The sequence below is a fragment of the Cucurbita pepo genome, chromosome LG12 (assembly GCF_002806865.2).
Source record: "Cucurbita pepo subsp. pepo cultivar mu-cu-16 chromosome LG12, ASM280686v2, whole genome shotgun sequence".
NCBI lineage: Eukaryota > Viridiplantae > Streptophyta > Magnoliopsida > Cucurbitales > Cucurbitaceae > Cucurbita > Cucurbita pepo.
Genome location: NC_036649.1, coordinates 4303531 through 4324895, shown reverse-complemented (window position 1 = coordinate 4324895; position 21365 = coordinate 4303531). Strand labels below are relative to the sequence as shown.

Here is a 21365-nt window from a genome sequence, read left to right as displayed (position 1 = left end):
TTATATACGAACAATAAACTTAACAAATCATGCAAGAAAAAGAAATATTTTTTTTAAGCTTCTCACAAAGTTTTTTAACATACAAAAACTTCTATTTTAAAAAGTAGAGAACTGTTTTTAAACATAACTTGTTAACGAAAGGTTACACTTCCTCTGGAAAAGTATTTATAGAAATTGGTGATTTGTTTTGTTGGGGAATTACACTTCTTTGGCGCAAAGTATAGTGAGTAGAGAAAGGTTGGGGTTGACCTCCAGGGGGTTACAAGAAGGAATAATAAAAGAAGGGCATTTGAAGAAGGAACTAAAGTAGCTGCTGAGAGATTCTGATAGAAACCACCTCTCCGTTTGCTCCGGCTTTCATGGCCTGGTATTTCACGTGAACTCCTGCATGCGTCATTACAAAATCACACCTCATTCTCAATCAAACACTAGACTACGCCAATGTTACCAACTAAGGGAGGCATTGACAAGTTAGGAATGCTTTCCATGTCGCTAATAACAATTTTTTTCATATCGATTAAAAGTACTTTTCTCTTTCGATTGAAGCTCACCCATTTCGCGGTGATCTACATGTTTAACCAAGATGATTGAGGTAAAATCACTTATTTCAAGTATTTTGAAGTAAAAAACTTTTTCTACATGCATATTTAGCATAATGCTAATTAATTACTTGTAAAGGTCTTTCTATCGAGTCGACTAAAGACTGAAAATTCTAGAAAATGCTTTTAAAACAATGAAAAGTACTTCTCACCAATTAAAATATCATATAAAACTGGAGGCGATTTACCTTCATTGTCTTGTAAATAGGTATTTACGGCAACTGCGTTGAGAGTAATCATTGCCTTTGGCTGCCAATCAGTTCGACTGCCTGTCCATGACTTTAGATCCAATATTCCTGTCAATTCATTTGGGACAAATTTCACCATAAATTTTCATAATTGAATCTCCTGAAGTAACTCAATATTTTCTGGACGTAGAAGTATGTCATATAACAACATTCAACGTCTACAAACTTAACGGATGTTGCAATAATTTGAACTCAGATCTTGTGTTGTATTTGTAACATGTTAAATCATTAGGCGTAGCCTAAATATAGAAATTTAGTATCTTCTAAGCAAATGCTGAAACAGGTTGCACTATACGAGTATAATTTTTAGATAAAGAAAGAAAAAAAGCATCCTTCCATGGCATATAATTTGCGCAGTGCGCAGTACTTTCTTCAAAAAGGATAAATAATTCAAGAATTTCACGAGTAATCTAGTATTATATTAAAATTACTTTTCCTGGACAGATCCTAAATAATTAAACTTAGGAGTAGGAAAGATGTTACAGGAATCATTTTCAGAAGCACCTAGCAATAATAATAAGACGGTAATATTTCAGTATAGAAAGACTGTGCTATACCTGAGGTTGAAGAGTCTTTCAAATGCTTTACATCAAAAATGGCCCCTGAAGCTGACTCTGTAGGCTTCCTGATATCATGAGAACCTAAAATCTGATATTCCCAACTACCATCTTGGTAACCTTCGTTCAGGAACAGCTCTATGTGCCTGGCATCCAACGTTTGCATTGTTCCTACATAATAGTAGTAGCAAGATCAGCAAAAGCCAATAAATTGTAGATAACTTTCTGAAGCTATACATCCACTGCTTACAATTTTGAAATACAAATTCTATTTTCAGGTTAGGTTCTGGACGATGCGTGTAGAATGAATTTTTGTTTGGATGTGTTAAAACCCTTACTAAAAAAACTGAACTAAGGTTGATTAGCAGCTGATTAGGAGTATGTGCTCCCAGTATCTTCCACTTTCCTAAGGTATTGGAAACAAGATTAAACTAATTTTCAATGAAATTCGGAAGAAAATAAGCCTATGAATTCCCCAATATTTTTAAACACAGTATGGCATACCAATTACCAAAATGATACAACTGCAGGCTAAGATCTTGCAACAATCGAAATAAAAAGAGGTTCCTACATTTTAGTGGGATACAGAATGGTTACTAGGGATACCTACCATCACATGTATTCAGGTCGCAAACGGGACAACGAACAAGTTGTAGATCTGTCACATTAGTCCATTTAGAATATAATTCACTTAAGAAAAGGTTAATAGAGTATCAAGTTATGACAACCATTGAAAGAAAATGATAAAAACATTTAGCAAGCTTGATACCGGCTATCCAGATCCCAGTTTTAACATTGTGCAAGACACAACAACCGGACTCCAATGTATTATCCGTTGAATCCTGTTTTGGAATTTTCACTTGAGAGCCCAGCCGTTCTGATAGGAGTACTACGGAAGAATCCATGAAAAAAGCCCCAATCCGCATCCAATCTGATTTCATTTAAAATAAATAAATAAATAATAAACAATGTGGTAAAGAAGCTAACTACAGTTCAATTAGTATATTGGAATCAGGATCACTAAATGTCTATTTTATACATGATGGAAAGTAGCAGTACAGTTGCTTTGGGAGTTTATTCCTTGGAATCTCGAGATAGTAGGTTTATACTACCTCCACCCTCTATAATGACTTGAGTTATGGTTGAATAAAGCTTGAATATCTAGTTATTAGGTAAGATGTGATGATAAGATTAGATAGAACCCGTGGCTAAGCAGGTCCTTGACATATAGTTTTACTTTTAAGTACAATCCGCGCCTAATTACTTACAGGAGTCGAGTGGAATCACAATCACTCACCGAGATGTTTCTCCTGCTGCCGGAAAATGTAAGAGTGACTTCCATCTGGACCAGAGATCATTGAATAGTTAAGCAAACGCAATACGTATTGACCAGAGCAGGAATACATAACTCAAAGAACTCGAATCCGATCCTTACCGAAGGCAGAAACGTAGAGCTTGATCCATTTGAAGGCCGTGTGTTGAGGAGCAGGGACCTGAAGATCACGCAGGCAAACATACTTCCATATGCTGTCTTCCATGACTAAACGGTAAAACCACCGGCTAGTCGCCGCAAGCATCATCAAAGATCTTCCATCCAGAAACTTCGCCACCTCTGTCCACACGTCCGCGTCATACCTTTCATGTTCATTCGCGGAAATTGTCATACGGAAGGTTAAATTACATATTAATCCTTAGCTCTGTTTCCGATGAAATATTCAAACTGATAGAAACAGTTTCTAATTCACGTGATTCATCAATCTTATTCCCGATCTACCAAACTTAAGCCAGACTAATGGTAACAAATGAACTTCCGATTACTTAAAACTGAAAATAATAACTGGTTTAAAATTGAATATGTAAAAAGATAGAACAATCACGTTTGAAATCTTATAAGTAGAACCAAGAAACAATACATAGAAAAGTAAAAGATGAAGTTAATAAGAAAACTAGGAGACTCGGAATACTTTATGTGATAAAAAAGTATGTTAGTGTTGAACAAGCTTTAGATAGAGCTCCAGAAAGTGTTTAGATAAAAAAAGTAAAAAATGTAAGTCCTGTAACTGCTTCGATCCTTGTGAAAAAAATCACTTCAAACTATACTGAAGATTTGGCATCCTACTTATATTACTAACTGTACTTACGATTAACTTTATAGAGCTCCAGAAAGTGTTCATCAACGCCTAGTGGTTTCCAACAACGATTGTCACATTCAGTCTGCAAATTCTAAAATCACAAAAATAAACGTTTCTTCTCCATCGTTTTCTCCCGATGGAGAAAACGAACAAGTTTATGCTGAGTAGATTTAACTCTGCAGACGTTCACTTTGAGCTTCGGAATCTTACAGAAACAACTCGAATTGTTTATTTCTTACTACTTCCAAGTCCTTGGCAGTACTAAACTAATGCAACTTCACAATCTAGCTCAAAGAGTCTAAAAGTCGGGAAATAACTTCACATTTAAATTTCTGAACTAAGATATTCAAATCACTTCTAGAAAATAAAATTTTAATTTCCTCACTATCACGATGCTAAAAAACACATAGGCATTTACCTCCACAGGCAGACACATTTCTACGCGCGAAACTCGTATCAGAACTGAAATTACCTACGAACAGCGTCTATCAGGATGGAGACAGAAAGAGGAAGAGAACGAACCAGCAGGCAGACGAAGATGCAGAGGATGAAGCAGAAGAATGAGCAGTAAGAAAAGTGGAACGAGGAGAGCTGCAAGAATGAATCGGCTTAATATCTCTTCGCATTCGCTTTACCATTCCTTCCGGCTCTACAGCAACAACTGGATTTGGCGATGATGATATTTTCTCACGCTCCATGGCAATGGATTGAGATCTCGTAACCACTCGATCTCGCGCAGAGGCAATGCTAAGTTTCTTCCCCATGGACGTTGTATAGTTGCAGAGCCTATTTCGTTTCCGTTGCTTTGAGATTCAAACAGGCTCTTCTCTCTCTCAAACTTGGGTATTTATATGCGCGGGAAACGAAATTTCTCTTTTAAAAAATTAAAAATTAAAAATTAATTATATTGATATTAATATTATTACAGTTTCAAATGTAAGTGCAAAAGGGTAAATGTGCCAAACTACCCCTCATATTAATGATCATCTTTCCACTTTTATATAAATATATCTAGATGAATATTAATATTTATATTTATATATCTAATATAAGTTAATATAAATATATATGCGTTAGTTTTGTGCCATATATAATAATATATTATTTATTTATTTATTAAAGTATTAAAAGACTATATTATATCATTATTTTCTATAAAAAAAATATAAAATAGAAATTTATAAGAATATTTAAATCAACATTTATGCATTTCCCCTTTTTCAAATAAATTAAAATGTCTTATTATTATTATTATATCCGCATTATTGATATTTTTGTTTTATTTTGTAATTTTATATGACATGAAAATGTGCATTTACCCATTAGGTTGGGCGTGACCATATTAGACTAACGATGATCTTTTAACACTCCCGTAAGCATTAGTCTTCGTTCGCTGCACCATGTTGGGCTGACATTGAAAATACTCATCATATTTGACAAAACCTTCATCATATTTGACAATATTCAATCCTTTTGTAAACAAGATCATCACTTAGTCATCTGTTTAATTCTTTGAGGGCTCTCTCTAATAAAATGATAGTGCACTTCTACATGATTTGTTCTAGTATGAAACGTCAAATTTTCTACTAGGCAGATCGCAGATTAATTGTTGTAATGAAGTGGTACAAATACTTCATTAAGAGTTTCACCCTCCACATTCCTAAACTTCTCCGGCTGCTACACTGTCAACACTTCTATAATTGACAATGATACTGTTGGTTGTTTTTATTGCTGCACCAAGAAATTATTCCAAAATTGAGCTTTGCATGTACTAAATGACTCCAATTGCATTTTTAAATCCCTTTGGTTGGTTCATGTAGATCTCTGAGTCCAATTCTTCATGCAATAAATCATTCTTCACATCCATCTACCATAAATTTCAATTTTTACTTGCCTCAAATGCTAGTGGGACCCATACAAGAGTGATCTTTACCATTGGACTAAATGTTTCATCATAGTCTAGTTCATATTGTTGAGAGAACCCTAGAGCTACAAGTTAATAATTTCTTCCTCCACCGCCTTTTGCCTAGTCCAGTTTTGTGATGCTTATTCATACATCTCTGGCTCTTTAACTTTGCCCTCTACAATAATTGTATTGACATAATTAAGATTTGGCTTATGGATTCTTTCCGACTGTATAAGCTGTTGATGTGTCATTTTCTTTTCACCAAGTACATTTGGTTGAATCACTTCTTGCTCACTAACGTTAGTGTCGCTTGGATCTTTAGGCACATCAATACTTGACCAAATGTGTTCAGCTTGTTCTCCATCTTCTATCATGGAATTTCTTCACTGTTGTTCGAGTTTTGTAAGACTTTATTCTGATTACCAATCATGTGGTTTAAGCACCTTGAATCAATGATCCAATCATTCTCATCATCAATATGCTCTCTCATCAAGCCATGAGCACTACAGTTCTTTTTCTAAGGTACATAGTACCTTTGTTTCCCACTCATCCTCTATCTCCTTTTTTGGAGGTTGTTGTATTGCTTTCGACGAACTTTTTCTTGTACGAGCAATCCTTGGACTTGTGATCCTTATTTCCATAATTTTAGCAAATGTCTTCAAATCTCATCCCTTGAGAGATCTTGTCGTTATTCTTTGAGCTCTCCCAAGTTGTGCAGTTCCCATATGACTTTTTCCTTGGTCAACATTTAGTGTAGAGTGCTTATTCTTCACCCTTCTGATACTGTAAGCTTCAGAGACTTACAAATGCAACAGAATCATTTGTCTTTATTCATAGGTTCCAATGCCTTTTTTATAGGAAATACATAAAACTGCAGAAAAACATAAATACAGAACACGGCTCAACTAGCTCCACTAATAACAAGAAAATAGGTAACAGAAATTGACCTATTCTAAACCGAGAGAATAGGTCTTTATTGAAATAATCTAAAACTGACTCAACACTTCCTCCCTTGAACTGAACTCGATCAAGAGTTTAGTTCACAACACTCATCCCAAACGCTTCTCTGATCCTTTGAAATGATGTCATCTTCAAAGGCTTTGTCATTATGTCGGCCACCTACTCCTCAGTGCTGCAATAGACCAATTTAACTACACCTTCCTTTGTCAATTCTCTGAGAAAATGGTATCGAACCCTTATGTGCTTTGACTTTCCGTGCATGACTGCATTTTTTGACAACTTGATAGTGGACGTGTTGTCACAAAATAGAACCATCTCTTCATCTTGTTCATGCCCGATTTCTTTCAATATCTTTTTCATCCAAATGGCTTGATAGGCACACGTAGCTGCTTCTACATACTTTGCTTCAGTAGTTGACAAAGTGACGATTGGTTGCTTCCTTGAGGATCATGCCATAGCTCCTCCACTCATTAAGAAAACATAGCCTGAAGTACTCCTACTGTCATCCACATCTCCCGCATAGTTACTGTCGGTGTAGCCTAAGAGTTCACTCTTCCCTTCACGTTGATATCATATCCCAAATTCCAGAGTTCCCCTTCAAGTACCTCATGATTCTTTTTGCAGTAGTAAAGTGCAACTCGGTAGGATTTGCCATAAAACGACTAATAAGACTTACCACAAACATCAAGTCAGGTCGTGTGGCTATGAGATACATTAAGCTGCCCACCATTTTCTTATATAGCGTTGAATCGACCTTCACACCAGCTTCATCTCGACCAACCTGCTGTCCAGGGACTATTGGATTGCAAACAGAGTTGTAATTTTGCATCCCAAACCTCTCGATCAACTCAACAACATATTTTCTTTGACATATAAAGATGCCATCAGCATTCTGCATCACTTCAATGCCAAGAAAATATCTCATCTTCCCCAAATCAGTCATGTTGAATTCATCCATCATGAAGCGCTTAACCTCATTCAACAACTCCTCATCATTACTAGTGAACAATAGATCATCAACATAAATGCTCACAATTAGAATTTTACCTCCCTTTTGTTTGATGAATAATGTTTGTTCACTAGAGCTGCTTACAAAACCTTCCTTGACGATATAAGTCTCAATGCGACTGAACCAAGCTCTAGGCGATTGTTTTAGTTCGTAAAGAGCCTTATGCAGCTTATAAACCATGTCCTTCTTCCCTGCTACTTCATAACCTTGTGGTTGTTCAACAAATACATCTTCCTTCAGCTCTCCATGTAGAAAAGCAGATTTGACATCGAGCTAATAGATTCCCCATCCTTTTTGTGCTGCTACAACAATGATCATCCTCACTGTATCCATTCGAGCCACTGGTGCGAATACCTCTGTGTAATCTACTCCGTACTCTTGAGCATACCCTTTTACAACCAGTCGAGCTTTGAACTTGTCTACCTCTCCAAGTTCATTTAATTTGGTCTTGTAAATCCACTTAACCCCAATAGTCTTGGCTTCAACGGGAAGTGTAGTCAGCAACCACGTGTGGTTCTGTTCGATGGACTATATCTCAGCATTCATCGCTTGTTTCCATTTCTAATGTCCTGCAGCTTCTTGAAAACTGGTCGGATCTGATATGGCCATGAAAGCTAGAGTTTCAATCTCAACTCTAGCCATGTTTGCTTCTTCCTCTGTATCTGATAGCCCTTCTTCTGTGATATAATCTGCAGACCAGATTGGTGGTTTTCTCACCCTGCCTGTTATTGCTGTTGTTTCTCTAGTTGGTGGATCGTTTGGTGAAGGAACGTTATCAGTGTATTATTCTGCTTCTTCCGCTTTCTCTGCATTCTCAACATTTTCATAACCATTTTCCCACTTAAGTTCAATGCTTTCTTCACCAGAATAACCAACATCTTCCCAATTCCACTTCTTATCTTTCTCAAATATCACATCTCGGCTGATGTGAATCTTTTTCTCCACTGGATCAAACATCTTAAAAGCCTTGGATTCACTGCTGAAACCTAATAGAACACACTTCACGCTTTTGTCATCGAGTTTGCTTCTTATAACATCAGGGATATGAACATATCTGATACATCCAAAAATTCTAAAGTATTTGACTGATGGCTTTCTTTCACTTCATGCCTCTTCCGAAGTCATATCTTTTACAATGAGTGTAGAAGATTTGTTAAGACTGTGATTCACCCAGAGCAGCATCTGGTCAGAAAGCTTTTGGTACCTCCTCTAATAACGCTGCTCTCACCATGTTCATGATTGTATGGTTTTTGCGTTCAGCAACGCCATTTTGCTGAGGCGTTAAGGCGGTGGTCAGCTGTCTTTTGATTCCATGCGCTTTACAGAATTTTTTGAATGTAATTGAGTTGTATTCTCCTCTTCTATCTGTTCTTAGACATTTGATGAACAATCCAGTTTGCTACTCTACAAACGCTTTGAATGCCTTGAACTGATGAAATGCTTCTGATTTTTCTAGCACAAAGTATATCCATGTTTTTCTCGAGAAATCATCAATAAAGCTTATAAAGTACCTTATTTGACTGTTTGATGGTGGATTGATCAGACCACAGAGATCAGAGTGGATAAGCTGTAATCTTTCAGTGGCTCTCCACTTGCTCTGCTACGGAAATGGAACACGGTGGTGTTTCCCTTTGACACACGCCTCACAGGTAGTTTTCACATCTTCAATTTCAGGTAAACCCACAACCATCTCTTTACTGCATAATGTGTGAAGTCCCTTGTAGCTGAGATGCCCATATCGATGGTGCCACAACTCTGCCTTGTCTGAGATATCAACTTGCAGACATCTCTCCTCCTTTGTTTTGTCATTTGATTCACCCTATTTTTCCTCTTGAGGGATGAAAGATGCTGCATGAGTTTCGATCTCCTCCTTTGAATAGGACGTCTAAACCCCTTTCTTGAAGTTGTCCAACACTAAGCAAGTTGTTCTTCAATTCCGGAATATAATACACATCGTTGATCACATAGCTTATTCCCTTAAGCATTATTTTCACTACTCCTTTCCCACCAACCATCAGTTTGTGATTGTTCCCAAGCTTGACATTATGTGTGAAGCTAGTGTCCAAGCTTGAGAACATACCTCTTTCTCCACACATATGGTTTGAACACCCAGAATCCATGAACCACACATCTCCTCTTTTAGTGCCTTGAAGTTCCACATACGTCATGAGAAGAACTTCATCCTTTTCTTCGATCTCTGCAAAATGTGCTCCATTGTTCCCATGTGGACATTCATATTGGAAATGTCCAAGTTGGTAGCAGTTGTAACACTCGATTGTTGCTTTGTTGAATGAGCGTCCTCTGCCCCTGCCTCGACCTCTGTATGATCCTCTGCCTCTGACATTGAGACTGCCTCTGACATTGAGAGCTTGATCACCTTTTTCATGACTGATCTTCTTAAATTTCTTTTCATGTATAGACAGAGAGCTTTGCAGTTCGTCAATTGTCATCTTTCCTTTGTCTTTTGACTCCTCGATGGACACCACTACATATGTGAATTAGTAGAGCTAGTTGAGTGGTGTCTTGTATTTATGCTTTTGTGCTTTTGTGCAGTTTGGTGTGGGAAGAGAAATTGACCTATTCTAAACCTAGAGAATAGGTTATTGAAATAATCTAAAACTTACTCAACACCTACTAATAACAAGAAAATAGCTGAGAGAAATTCACCTATTCTAGACCTATGAATAGGTCGAACCTATTCTAAACCTAGAGAATAGGTCTTTATTGAAATAATCTAAAACTGACTCAACACCTTCAACATGATACCTCCCATTTGCTGAGTCATGGCTTCTTGGCTAGCTAGCAATTTTACAAACTCTGAAAATGATGGTTTTACAAACTCTGAAAATGATGGTTGAGCAGACTATCCTTGTACAGCAATAACGAAACTTCTATATTCTGGTTGCAATCCATGAATGTGGTCATTTTCATTTGAGCTTCTCCAATGAAGGGACTCTAAATCTAGTTTAGTAATTTTTCGATAGATCGACTTGACCCTTGGAATTACTAGCAATCGTCATGTCACATTGTGAGATAACAACTCATTCTACAGACGTTGTAGCCTCATATTGTTCTTCTTTAAGAAAAGTGCCATGAACGTGTCTCGTGTCCCATGCTTCTTTCGATGATTGTGGTTTTCAAGCAAACATTGTTTTGATTCTCCATTTGTGCAAGGCACTATAATAATCCTCGTTTGGCGACGCAATTTCACAAAAGATCTTCTCACAATCTTGTCTGGTAGATCAGACATCAAATAAGTTACTTTCTTTGACAACTTGAAAATCACCCATCGTATTGATAGTACCCTAGTAAAACCAAATGGGCTTTTTTTCGACACAAAACTTGTAGAGTCAAACTACTCATGACACAATTCTACTAACTCAGTATTAATCTCAAAGATCCGTGTCTAATGTGGAAGATCATGTAGAGTTACAACCATACAAGAATCTTGCTCTACTACCGATTATAACACATCCTTTTGATGACAAACACCCACACTTTTATTAAGACTAACCAAGAAGGAGATGAAGCTACTCCACTTAAGTTTCTCTCAAAGAAAAACAAAAGTAGAATAAAGGCAAAAGTAGAATAGAGACCAATTTAGAGAAAAATAACTTAAAAAAAGAAAAAGAAAAAGCCTCGGAAGACTAAGCATAGCATCCACAAAGAGCCGCATATTGATTTACAATTTTATTCCAACTATGCTACAGATTGCTATACAAATGGTGGGGGTAGAAAGGGGGAAATGAATATTCTACTAAAACAACTGCCTTTAAATTTCTTTCTTTTGAAGAGGGAAAAAAATGTAGCTGCTCTCCAGTAGAGGTTGCAGTGGAGATGTAGCAAAAGAATTAGTCTTGAGTTGAGTCGAGAGTTAGTTCATAAATTTCCTGCAATTGGGAGCTTTACAGTGGCAAGGGACTTTGAGTTCATCGGGTTCGTCAGGATCGAACAAGTAATCGTACCTGTTTGGTTTTTAGAGAGAGTGTTGAGTAAGCAAAAATTGAATTGAAGTTTGAAGTTGAAGAAGAATGTGTTCTTACGTGAGTTCTTCTCCAGCAGCTACATTGGTCTTGGCAATCAGAACTATTCGGCTTTCATTGCCACCAACGCTCATGATCCTTGCATAGCAGTTTGGCATGCACTGCAAAACACACACACACATCCCCTTTTCAGTCTCTTCCCACACCAAACAACCAAACAAACAATTACAAGCACTAATCCAGACTGCATTTGCATACCGAATGATTGATCAAGCGTGCTATATTCCCTTTTTCTGTGGCATCAATTACAGCTTCATCGCTGATCTTGAACAGCTGCAATAATGTAACCAGTTCAACTAATTCCTCTAAAATACTTCAAATACTTTTTCAAGTGTTCTAAAATTTTTCAAAAACTTTTCAAGTGGTCCGTCCAAGTTCCTCCAAATTAGATTTCATCAATGGTAACACTTCATGCATAAATAGAAATGATTAAACAACTCACATAGCAATCTTTTCCTTCTAATTGGTACCGAGCCTCTCTCAAATCAGCTACACTGGGACGCACCTGCTCGCCACGGTATTCAACAACCTAAACATAGATTTGGACACCTTATACGTTAAATACCTAAGGCTTATGCATAAGTTAAAAGCATAAAGGAACGCTGAAGAAGAAAACAAGAAGTACAACATTTTATATTGCCAATGTAATCTTCAAAAAGTCATTGAAACAGTTTGCACCAACTTTCTAATTACAGATACGTACACAAGAAATTAGCAACATCCTTACCATTTCTCCCTCTTGCACATTCCTACGAGCAAAGATGCCCCATCCATGAATTCCAGATTTACCTATACAGACCCGATCCCTCTCAGTTCTCTGAAGTCATTAAGGGAAATTAATCAAATAGCAACAAGATTTCAGTAAATATATGAAATATACAAAAAAGAAGTGATATTGCAAGAGGAGGTAGCATTTACCTGTAAATATTGAAGTCGTTCCTTGAATGAGGAAAAGGCCTTGGGGTCTGCTCGTTCCTTGTAAGAGAAAGCAAATGTATTTATTTAACCGCTTGAAAAGGACCTAATACAGTGAAGTTAAACTATCTAGGACAAGAATATTACTTTGTGTGTACTCAGGCTAATGATCTCATCCAATGGGTGATGGCTCGGCCCCATAAGTCGATGGAATATTGGCTGCGCTTCAACCATCTAGAAAAACACAGATAATAACGGTGAGACAAAGAAATCATAAGTTAGTAGTCACAGAATAATTTGGGAAATGGTCAGTGGACAACCTTATCAGTTGATCTAACATAAACACGACATCTTGCTGCAGAATATGGTTCAAAATCATTAGTTTCAGAGCCTGAAGACCTTGACAGTTCTATCTTTGATGTAACCGGCCTTGATCCCCTGTAACATCCCTTCTGCTTTTGAAGCAAATTTCTGCCAGAAAAGCCCCCAGAAGGACTACGCACCACTAAAACAGCATCAGGGTTTGGTGTTCTGCATGACAAAGAAGGATTAGTCCCAGGATCCATATTGAATCAAACAGGGAGGAGAAGAGAGAGAGAGAGAGAGTATAATAAAATGCAATAAAGTAAAGACCTGACCTGTGAAAAGCGCAATATATCAGTTTTCTAGTCACTTGTCTCCCTTTCTCCTCTGAGCACTGCAACTGAAAGTGAATATACAACGAGTTAAGAAATTGTCAGCCAGTTGCACCTTCAAAAAAGAAAAAGAAAAACTTCCCAGCCCAGAAACAGAAATCAAATCTATTTCTAAAAACGAAGATGCATTAACATTAGGGAAGGTAAAAAATAATAGTACCGTGTTAACTTAAAGAAGTATTATGTAGAGCAATGATCACATAATATCAACCATAAACAATTACCTCCATGGAGTATCCTGCTCTCGAAGCACACATTGTATGAAAATAAGTAGCACATTTGCAGCATTGCGCGCAGGAACCATGACTTTGCTTGCAAATTACACATCTCTGTTATCCATATAAAGGAAGATCAACATTATAAATCCCATTGGAAATAAGAAAAATAAAGGGCTAAATATATTATTTTGTTGTATATGCCATTTCTCAATTTTATCTCTAAACTTTTAAAAGGTTCAATTTTATTCTTTATTTGTAACATCTTGTAAATAATTACATTTTATAATCTAAAAGAATGATATATGAATTTTTTTAAAAAGCTATATCTAATGAGGCTATTAACATAATATTAATTTAGCTCCATTTTAAAATGGTAAAATTACCTTAAGAAAAGAATTCAATGGAATTCTAAAGATGCCAACAGCAGGCTCCATTTTCTCATGATTCAAGAAAACAACTTCAGGGCGAAACCAAGCACATGTGACATGAACCCAGAGTCCCTCAGCGTCAGTAGGCTTTAAAGCACCTCCTGAAGCAGCATACAATAATTAAATTTGTGTCCCATAATCATATTGCAAGACAGCCGAGGAAAAAATAGGCACAAGGCATACACGTGTAAAAAGTCTATAAAAGAAAATAAGCACAAGAATAGATTGAACGGGAAGGATATGTTTTTTTATTATGAAGACAAACATGTCTGCATGAGAGGGAACACGGTGGGTGGGTGGGGAACTCTAGTTAAAAAGAAAAATAAAAAATCAAAGAAACTAGAACGTGAGACTCAGGTGGCGTAACTAACGAAAACAGGATGATTTTAGTTTCAGGTTAATATTGCAAGGAAACGGAGTTCTCTGATAGGGTTTGCACCCCAAGTAGGCCGCTGGGATAGCTCAAATTCCTCGCATGTCCCTAGTTTCTTTTTTATTTACCTAGTTATTATCTTGATATTAGAACAACCAAACCTAGTATTGTAAAATTCTACAAATCCCGCTATCCTTTTCTTGAGCAATTTTATCTATGTTGCCCCATGTCACAACCTCGCTGAGAGAAAGTAGATTGTGACCCTCATACACAAGACAGACAAAGGGCGACCCTCAAGTAGCACCCATCCAGCCATGTGAGGGCCAAGATTGAGAAGTGTCATGATGCGACCGAGGAGGACAGTGCGTCATCCAACACACCAAGAGTGTGCATTCAAGCTAAGCCAAGGCACACACAAAGTTTGAGAGAGCGAGATGACATGAGTGCCAAAGACAAACTCAAAAATAGGGTAGGGTCTTGGGCCATAACCTCAGAAGTTGGGGTTTCGATATGAGTTTCAACATGCGACTCTGGAGTTAAGTTTATCTATATGAAAGATGAAAGCTCACCAAATTTAGTGTCAATCAAATACTTGACAAACTATACATGGGGTCGTATGACCGCTAGCCAAAATGACGTCTACTCAAGAAGGATTGGAAATGCCTCTAAATATACGATAGGGGAGCTATGGTGTCAACTCTCCACCATCCCTGGGCCCTGTGGCCTAAGCGAGCTGTCTTGTGACACATACGCGTGTCACAATATGGACAAGCATTGCAAGACGAGTGTCTCGGGCATCTTCCTTTGATAAGGGTCTTTCAAGGATAGTACCAGATGGCACGGGTAAGCTAATATTGTGCCCTAACCCATGTGTCAAAATGTTGGATTATGCACTTGCTATCCAAAACGGATGCCATAAATGATTTAGCATGGATACGGGAGAGTCCAATACCCAATAAAAATCGGGATGGATGGATGCTCAAGATGTCCAGATAAGATGGTTGACACATGGATCAATCCCCAACTGAGGCGTCTGAGCAAGTCAAGATGGTCAAGCTGTCATGAGACATGGGATAGCATCACGATGCATGGGTCGTGTTGTTGGGAACCGTGATGACAATGAGATGCAATATTGCTTACGAGAGACCTTGGCCTAGAGTAAAGGCAAGGTCGAGTTGGATAACTTGCTCTAGTGTAGAGGTCGGTTAGAGTTGTAGACGATTGAACATGCACGCACAGGTGACATGTGTGGCCAAAGAAGCTTGGATTCCGCACAAGTTGTGTTCGATTGGCGAAGGAAAACCTCGCCTAAGGTCTGACGAAGCCACAAAGCTAGGCGAGAATGTGAATGGGGCTTGAGTTTACGCTTAAGGCTTGTCGGAAGCAAGGTCTAGAGCCAAGATTGAAAAGTGTCATGATGCGACCGAGGAGGACAGTGCAACATCCAACACACTAAGAGTTCATTCAAGCTAAGTCAAGACAAAAACAAGGTTCGAGAGAACAACATGATATGAGTGTCGAAGACAAGCTCGAAGAGAGCCGATTAGGACCCCAAACCATAACCACAAAAGTCGAGGTTTTAATGAGTTTCAGCATACAACTCTGAAGTTAAGTCCGTTTATAAGATGAAAGCTCACCAAATTTAGTGTCAATAAAAAACTCAACAAACAATGTACAGGGTCATATGACTGCTCGCTAAAACGATGTCTACTAAAAAAGGATTGGAAATGTCTCAAAATGTACTATAGGGAGAGGGATGGTGTAGCTCTCCACCATCCCTGGGCCATGTGGCTTAAGCAAGCTATCTTGTGGTATACATGTGTCAAAGCGTGAGCGAGCGTTTTGAGCGTCTTCCTTTGAAAAGGGTTCTTTCAAGGACAATACCGAACGGCACGGGCGTGCTGGTATTGCACCCCAACTCATATGTCAAAGGTTGGATCTATTTGGAACAGATGCCGTAAATGGTTTAGCATGGACACGGGAGAGTCCAACGCCATATGAAAACCTGGATGGATGGATGTTCAGGAAGTCCAGATGAGATGGTTGAAATGAGTCAATCCCCAACGGATGTGTCCGAGCAAGCCCGAGACATGGGATGACATCACGATACATGGATCCTGTTGTTGGGAACCAAGATGACCAAGAGATGCGAGGTTGTTTAGGAGAGACCTTGGTCTAGAGTAGAGGCAAGGTTAAAGCTAGATGACTTGGCCTAGTGTACAGGCAAGTTGGCAAGAGTCGCAGACAATTGAACATGCATGCACAGGCAGTGTGTGTGGCCGAACAAACTTGAATTCCGCACAAGTTGTGTTCAGTTGGTGAAGGCGAACCTCACCTAAGGTCCTAAGAAACTACAAAATCGGGCGACAAATGGGAATGAGTTTGAGTTCTCCATTAAGGCTTGTCGTGAACATGTCAAGATCACGACGCCACACGGTTAAAGAAGTACGACTATGACACTCGCATGCACCCAAGCACCTTAAAAACACTTGGCATCTCTTTAAAATGATAGCACGCACGTATAATAAGCCTATTCCCACTCATCTCCCTCCTCAACTGAGCAGCCTTCAACCTCTAATTTGAGAAATATTTCCTAAAAGAGGACTTCTAAGGTCAAGAGTCTTAAACTTCAAGCCACCTTAATTGTGAAAGTTCAAATATAAAATTGATCATTTGCGAAAAATGCAGAAACATGGACGTCCCAGAAATGAAATGCAATATACGCACCCTTCACAGGACAAAGGCAACACTCTCTGTTGGCATCTGGTGTTTCACAAGCTCTGCATACCCATGATGTAAAATCGTTATAATCTTTTGCCCCATAGCATTCCTGATGGACAGCAACTTGGCATCTATAAAAGAAAGGAGAATGATTACAGTTCAACTATTTGGGGCTCATAAATATACACGTACGAATGTGTTGAGCATTAACCGTTAGAAATCCCAGCAGTGAAATTACTAAATACGATTAATTCTAATCAATACCACCCTTTACCCAAAGCATAGCTTTGATGGAGAGTGGGCATACAAGATAACAGACCAATAGAAAATCCTTACTTTTCACATGTGAGATCAAACTTTACTTTCAATTCACAACACAAACACATCGACAATTAATTTTGAAATGGTGATGAAAAAATATGCGATAGTATAAATCTAGAACCTGTGGTGGTAAATGGTACTACATATTTCATAATCTCAAGAATTTCAAACTGTGAAGTTCGTTTCCATTTTAAATATATATGCTAGTACAAAATTGTGCAGATCGTGTTAATACCTGTTACAGATGATAATTTTGTTTTCTTCCCAATCTTCAACCCATCTACAAATAGCACACCTCTCTGTCGTCCATTTTGCATAAACAGGTTCATAATTCTCTGTTACAGCAAAGATAAATTTAAGAACGTAAGAAAGAAAAGAAGAAAATTCTTCACAAGTCAAATATTTTGAGGAAATATATACCACTTAATAAGGTGCTTAGCTGCTGGTTATCCAATTTCGAAACCTTCAAGGAATCTTTGCCATTTGTGTTGAACTCTGCAATCTGAAATCTCATTGATGTCAATAAGAATAGCGTATGGCGCAAGTACAAGACAATGACTAAAATCTAAAAAATAAAAAGGAAGGATTGAGGAGTTAATACGAACCCATTGTTCCAGAGGTAACATTGTAGCCTTCACTTTAACACTATATTTCCATTTCTTTGCTCTGCATCCAGTGTGCTTTTCCCATTCACTAAGTCTTTGTTTTCTTGGCCCACAAGAACCGCACTTACAGACAACCCTAAAATATATAGGAATTGAGGTCACAATTTCATCATCTTAAACAACTTGCCAAAACATTAAAATGATGTGCAACTCTATATCTTTCATGGAAATGTCGTTTAATGTTACGTTCACAGGACTTGGACTTACAAATGTAAATCAGGAATGTAAGCTCCTTCCATGCCATTGCACACCACTGTTATCTTATCTGGAATAGAAGTCACCGCACCTTTGTCCGTGGAACTGGTTTAAATAAAGTGTCAGATAACTCACATCAAAGGTATAAAATTTAAGATCAGAAAATAGGAACTGATAACATGAAAAAGTTCCTACTACTTCCTAATGGCATCGGATTCATGAGAGATTCATAGCAGAAAAGTAAAGTGGAATTTCACACCCCTCTCTCTTAACCAAAGTATATTAATATGTCAACATATTTATAGGATAATGAAGTCATAATAACTAAGAAATAATAGAAAAGGAGTTTGGAGTGCTCACTTGACTGTTGATTGACTATTTTCAACATGCGGTGGTTCTAGATTGAATTTGATCTTACAATCAGGGCAATAGTATTTGCTGTGCTCCAAATCCTTCAAACGCGACAAGATTAGCAATTACGCATTCCTAAACTTGGGAAAAAAATATGTGTCCGTATTTTTGAGGTGCAGAAGGCATACCTTAAATAGCTTGCCAGAAATTTTGTCGCACTCAGCATGCACCCATACATTACAACCATCACAGCATACCTAATTCAACAACAAACAGTCAAATACGATCAGATAAAGAACGAAGAACGAAGAATGAAGAACGCAGTTAACAAACAGATTGGTATGAACTAATGACAAAATATTCTTACCCAATTTCCACCATCAGAATGGAGCCATACTTTCTTGCATATGCCACAATATTGCTTCGATTGTCTTAACTGTACATATGAGAATTATTAGATAAGAAACTATTTTTTCTGTTTCATTATTTCCTCAAGATTGGCAAGGAACTAAAATATCTTGAAAATAAGCATCTCCAAACCTTATTGCAATGTTTGCATAAAAGTTGTGTGGCAGAATTCAGGCCCTTCGCTTTCTTGAGCGTCTTACAAAGCGATAACAAGCCACATCCGTCACAAGGTCTAGAACCTTTGTTGACTACTTTCTGTAAAATAAATTAACTATTAAGAGTGAACACAGTTTATAAACATAAAAGACAGTGTTAAGAACAAAAACACGTCAAACAACAAAGGCTAAAACAAATGTAAACATTGAGTATAAAGATACTTATGGCCACACCACAGCACTAAACTCCAGAAAGATTGCTCCCCAAATTCCCAACCTTTTTTGGGGCAAATTAACCTTTTTTTTTTTTTTGGCTGAAAAGTACGAAACCAATTCTAAAGAATCTTGCCTTCTCGGAATAGTATTCCAGATCCTGGTTTGACGTCGAAGCATCAGGCAGCTCACTGACATCTGCTTCTGGAAGAGACATTAACGTACTGCCCACGCCAGCGTCCACGAAACCATCCTCTGCCAAGATAGCCTCCTCCATGGCCAACTGAAAATCACTTGGCTTGCTCTTGTACAATTGTTTCTGCCCTCTGAATCTGATGAACAGGGAGATTTTCTGATCATGGTACTTCATTATTTTTAAAAAAATACAAACAATTGACGGAAATAGTTGGCTACACACCTCTCCAAGAACTCCACAAAGGGGTATATCATCCCTTGTTTCGCCCATGCGTAGTCCTGTGAATTATAAACATAGTAATAAAGAATTAACGAACGCGTCAACTGAAATTATTATTACCATATTCAAGGATCGACAAAATTACCCTCTGAGTTCCATTTTTTGAGTATCCAAAAAACATCACACAGATAGAGCCTGGGACGCAAGATTTTAGAACCGCTTCCGGAGCCTGCAACAAGGGATCGATAACTACCGCTGGCCAAGCGGGGTACCTTTTCCCACACTTCGCCCAAACTAAATCTCCCAAAGCAAACTCCTCTGGCTTGTAAATATGCTTCCTCCTTTCAGAATTTGTATCTGTCTTCGCGCACGTATAAGTTAGCCTCGTGGGTTTCTCTTCTTCTTCCAATGGCAGCACAGTTTTTGAACTAAAATACCCTGAACCATTCAAATTAGAGAACCCCACAAAACCACCTTCTTTCTCCTCCTCCTCCTCACTTTTACCTGGTGAATCCCACTCTGAATTCTTCAACCTGTAATTACCCTTCCACCGCTGTTGTTTCGATAGTGCCAATCCCTTATTTCTTATCCTGGGTTCTGCTGAGACACCATCTTCATCTTCTTCAGTGCTGGAATCCGTAAAACCAACCTTCGATCCTTCATTCTTCCATACATGAAGAACCGAGTCACTGAACCTCGAAGGCAGCATCTGAATTCTTCCTCGCGATGACTTCAACAGTGGAGGTCGTAATTTCTTGATGCTGCGGTTCAATACTCGCTGGCCATTCAATTGATTTGAACTTCGCTCGAATTCCTCTCCCCAGTAGAACCCATGGTTGTACCAAGAACCCGAACCAGTACTAAAATCGTCGCGTTGGAGGCCACAAGAATAGTACCCATCCGTCCGCCGTTTCTTAGAATTCACGGAATACATAGGCTCCTCAAGCTTGCAACGTTTGAGATTCGGCGTCTGGAATTTCATAGTTCGCTTGATGATCATGTTGTTACGAATATTAAAACCCAAATTCCCAGAGAAAAACAATGCGAAGCCCTAATTATATGTTGTTCCTCCAGGAAAAGGAAACGTAGAGAGGGCAACGTCGAAGGATTTCTCCATCCACGATTGAACTCCGCCTCATGCCCACTCCACGCGACACATATACTGGAACATACAGAACCGAAAAATAGGAATAAACAAATTAGGAAAGAGAAAAGAGGCGGGCGATGTGCAAAAGATTGTATTCATTTTTGGCTCCAAATCAAATTCAGGAAACCGCGGGAGGGAGACGATTCGGAATTGCTTCACGTTCAAGCGCCAATTCCAAACTCAAAACGAAATTTCTTCTTTTTTTTTTTTTTAATTTATTATTATTATTATTTTTTTTTTTTTTATCTTTTCTGGAGTTTGGAAAAGGAAAAGTGTGGTCAATACATGATAGAGATTATATACTAACACCGTGTCAAATTTGATTGTCATACTATCGATATGAACTTTCGACAATAGTGAGTTGTTGGTTGTATATACCACCCGACTTCCTTTTTACTCTTTCTTGTCTCGCAGTTTCCTCCCATCGCTGGTTATGCGGTTTGAGCATTTAGAATCAATGATCTGGTCAATCTCATAATCGACCTGCTCTCTCATGAGTGCTATTAATGGTGGGCATATGGAACAAAATTAATAACCTCTCAGTAGATTATTGGTCCATTTCACTGGAATAGGTGATATTTGTGGAGGGTATGAGGTAACCTCAAATGGATATGATGGAGGTAGTAGTTCATGGAAATGGCCATGAACTAGACCCAATGGCGATTGAACAATCTTGTGAGCTGTGAATGAT

The 21365-nt window shown here is 38.1% G+C and overlaps 3 protein-coding genes across 4 annotated transcripts; all 3 read right to left on the bottom strand.

The window, feature by feature from the left end:
* Window positions 1-100: 100 nt before the first annotated feature.
* Window positions 101-4300, bottom strand: LOC111807054 (probable F-box protein At3g61730). The gene is made up of 8 exons (XM_023692623.1): window positions 4059-4300; window positions 2840-3039; window positions 2702-2746; window positions 2174-2335; window positions 2015-2062; window positions 1405-1575; window positions 788-895; window positions 101-384 (listed from the first exon to the last, which is right to left on the bottom strand). The coding sequence occupies exons 1-8, from the start codon at window positions 4298-4300 to the stop codon at window positions 302-304; spliced, it is 1059 nt and encodes a 352-aa protein (XP_023548391.1). The 3' UTR covers window positions 101-301.
* A 2661-nt stretch (window positions 4301-6961) lies between these two features.
* On the bottom strand, window positions 6962-7360 carry LOC111807053 (uncharacterized mitochondrial protein AtMg00810-like). Its single transcript, XM_023692622.1, has one exon. The coding sequence runs from the start codon at window positions 7358-7360 to the stop codon at window positions 6962-6964; it is 399 nt and encodes a 132-aa protein (XP_023548390.1).
* A 3705-nt stretch (window positions 7361-11065) lies between these two features.
* On the bottom strand, window positions 11066-20858 carry LOC111807553 (histone-lysine N-methyltransferase ATX3-like). Of its 2 annotated transcripts, XM_023693319.1 has the most exons (23): window positions 19673-20857; window positions 19531-19586; window positions 19249-19444; window positions 18877-18999; window positions 18704-18772; window positions 18525-18593; window positions 18346-18437; window positions 17998-18090; window positions 17731-17866; window positions 17546-17627; window positions 17361-17460; window positions 16811-16935; window positions 13666-13811; window positions 13289-13393; window positions 13008-13072; window positions 12690-12900; window positions 12517-12603; window positions 12373-12429; window positions 12182-12271; window positions 11897-11983; window positions 11653-11727; window positions 11455-11555; window positions 11066-11376 (listed from the first exon to the last, which is right to left on the bottom strand). In XM_023693319.1, the coding sequence occupies exons 1-23, from the start codon at window positions 20525-20527 to the stop codon at window positions 11286-11288; spliced, it is 3111 nt and encodes a 1036-aa protein (XP_023549087.1). In that variant the 5' UTR covers window positions 20528-20857; the 3' UTR covers window positions 11066-11285. The 2 variants fall into 2 exon arrangements, with proteins under 2 accessions (XP_023549087.1, XP_023549088.1); XM_023693320.1 differs by lacking the exons at window positions 11066-11376; window positions 11455-11555 and having other exon boundaries at window positions 12182-12243; window positions 19673-20858.
* Window positions 20859-21365: the final 507 nt, after the last annotated feature.

What these genes read in the sequence shown, in the direction of transcription:
- LOC111807054 (XM_023692623.1), bottom strand. Translation starts at nt 4,300, where the DNA reads ATGGGGAAGAAACTTAGCATTGCCTCTGCGCGAGATCGAGTGGTTACG. An exon ending in GCTCTACGTTTCTGCCTTCG is followed by an intron (nt 2,747 to 2,839) that starts GTAAGGATCGGA and finishes TCTCTGGTCCAG; the next exon opens with ATGGAAGTCACTCTTACATT. An exon ending in CTATTTACAAGACAATGAAG is followed by an intron (nt 385 to 787) that starts GTAAATCGCCTC and finishes TGACGCATGCAG; the next exon opens with GAGTTCACGTGAAATACCAG.
- LOC111807053 (XM_023692622.1), bottom strand. Translation starts at nt 7,360, where the DNA reads ATGGATGAATTCAACATGACTGATTTGGGGAAGATGAGATATTTTCTT.
- LOC111807553 (XM_023693319.1), bottom strand. Translation starts at nt 20,527, where the DNA reads ATGATCATCAAGCGAACTATGAAATTCCAGACGCCGAATCTCAAACGT. An exon ending in CAAAAAATGGAACTCAGAGG is followed by an intron (nt 19,587 to 19,672) that starts GTAATTTTGTCG and finishes TATAATTCACAG; the next exon opens with GACTACGCATGGGCGAAACA. An exon ending in AACGACTTCAATATTTACAG is followed by an intron (nt 12,272 to 12,372) that starts GTAAATGCTACC and finishes TAATGACTTCAG; the next exon opens with AGAACTGAGAGGGATCGGGT.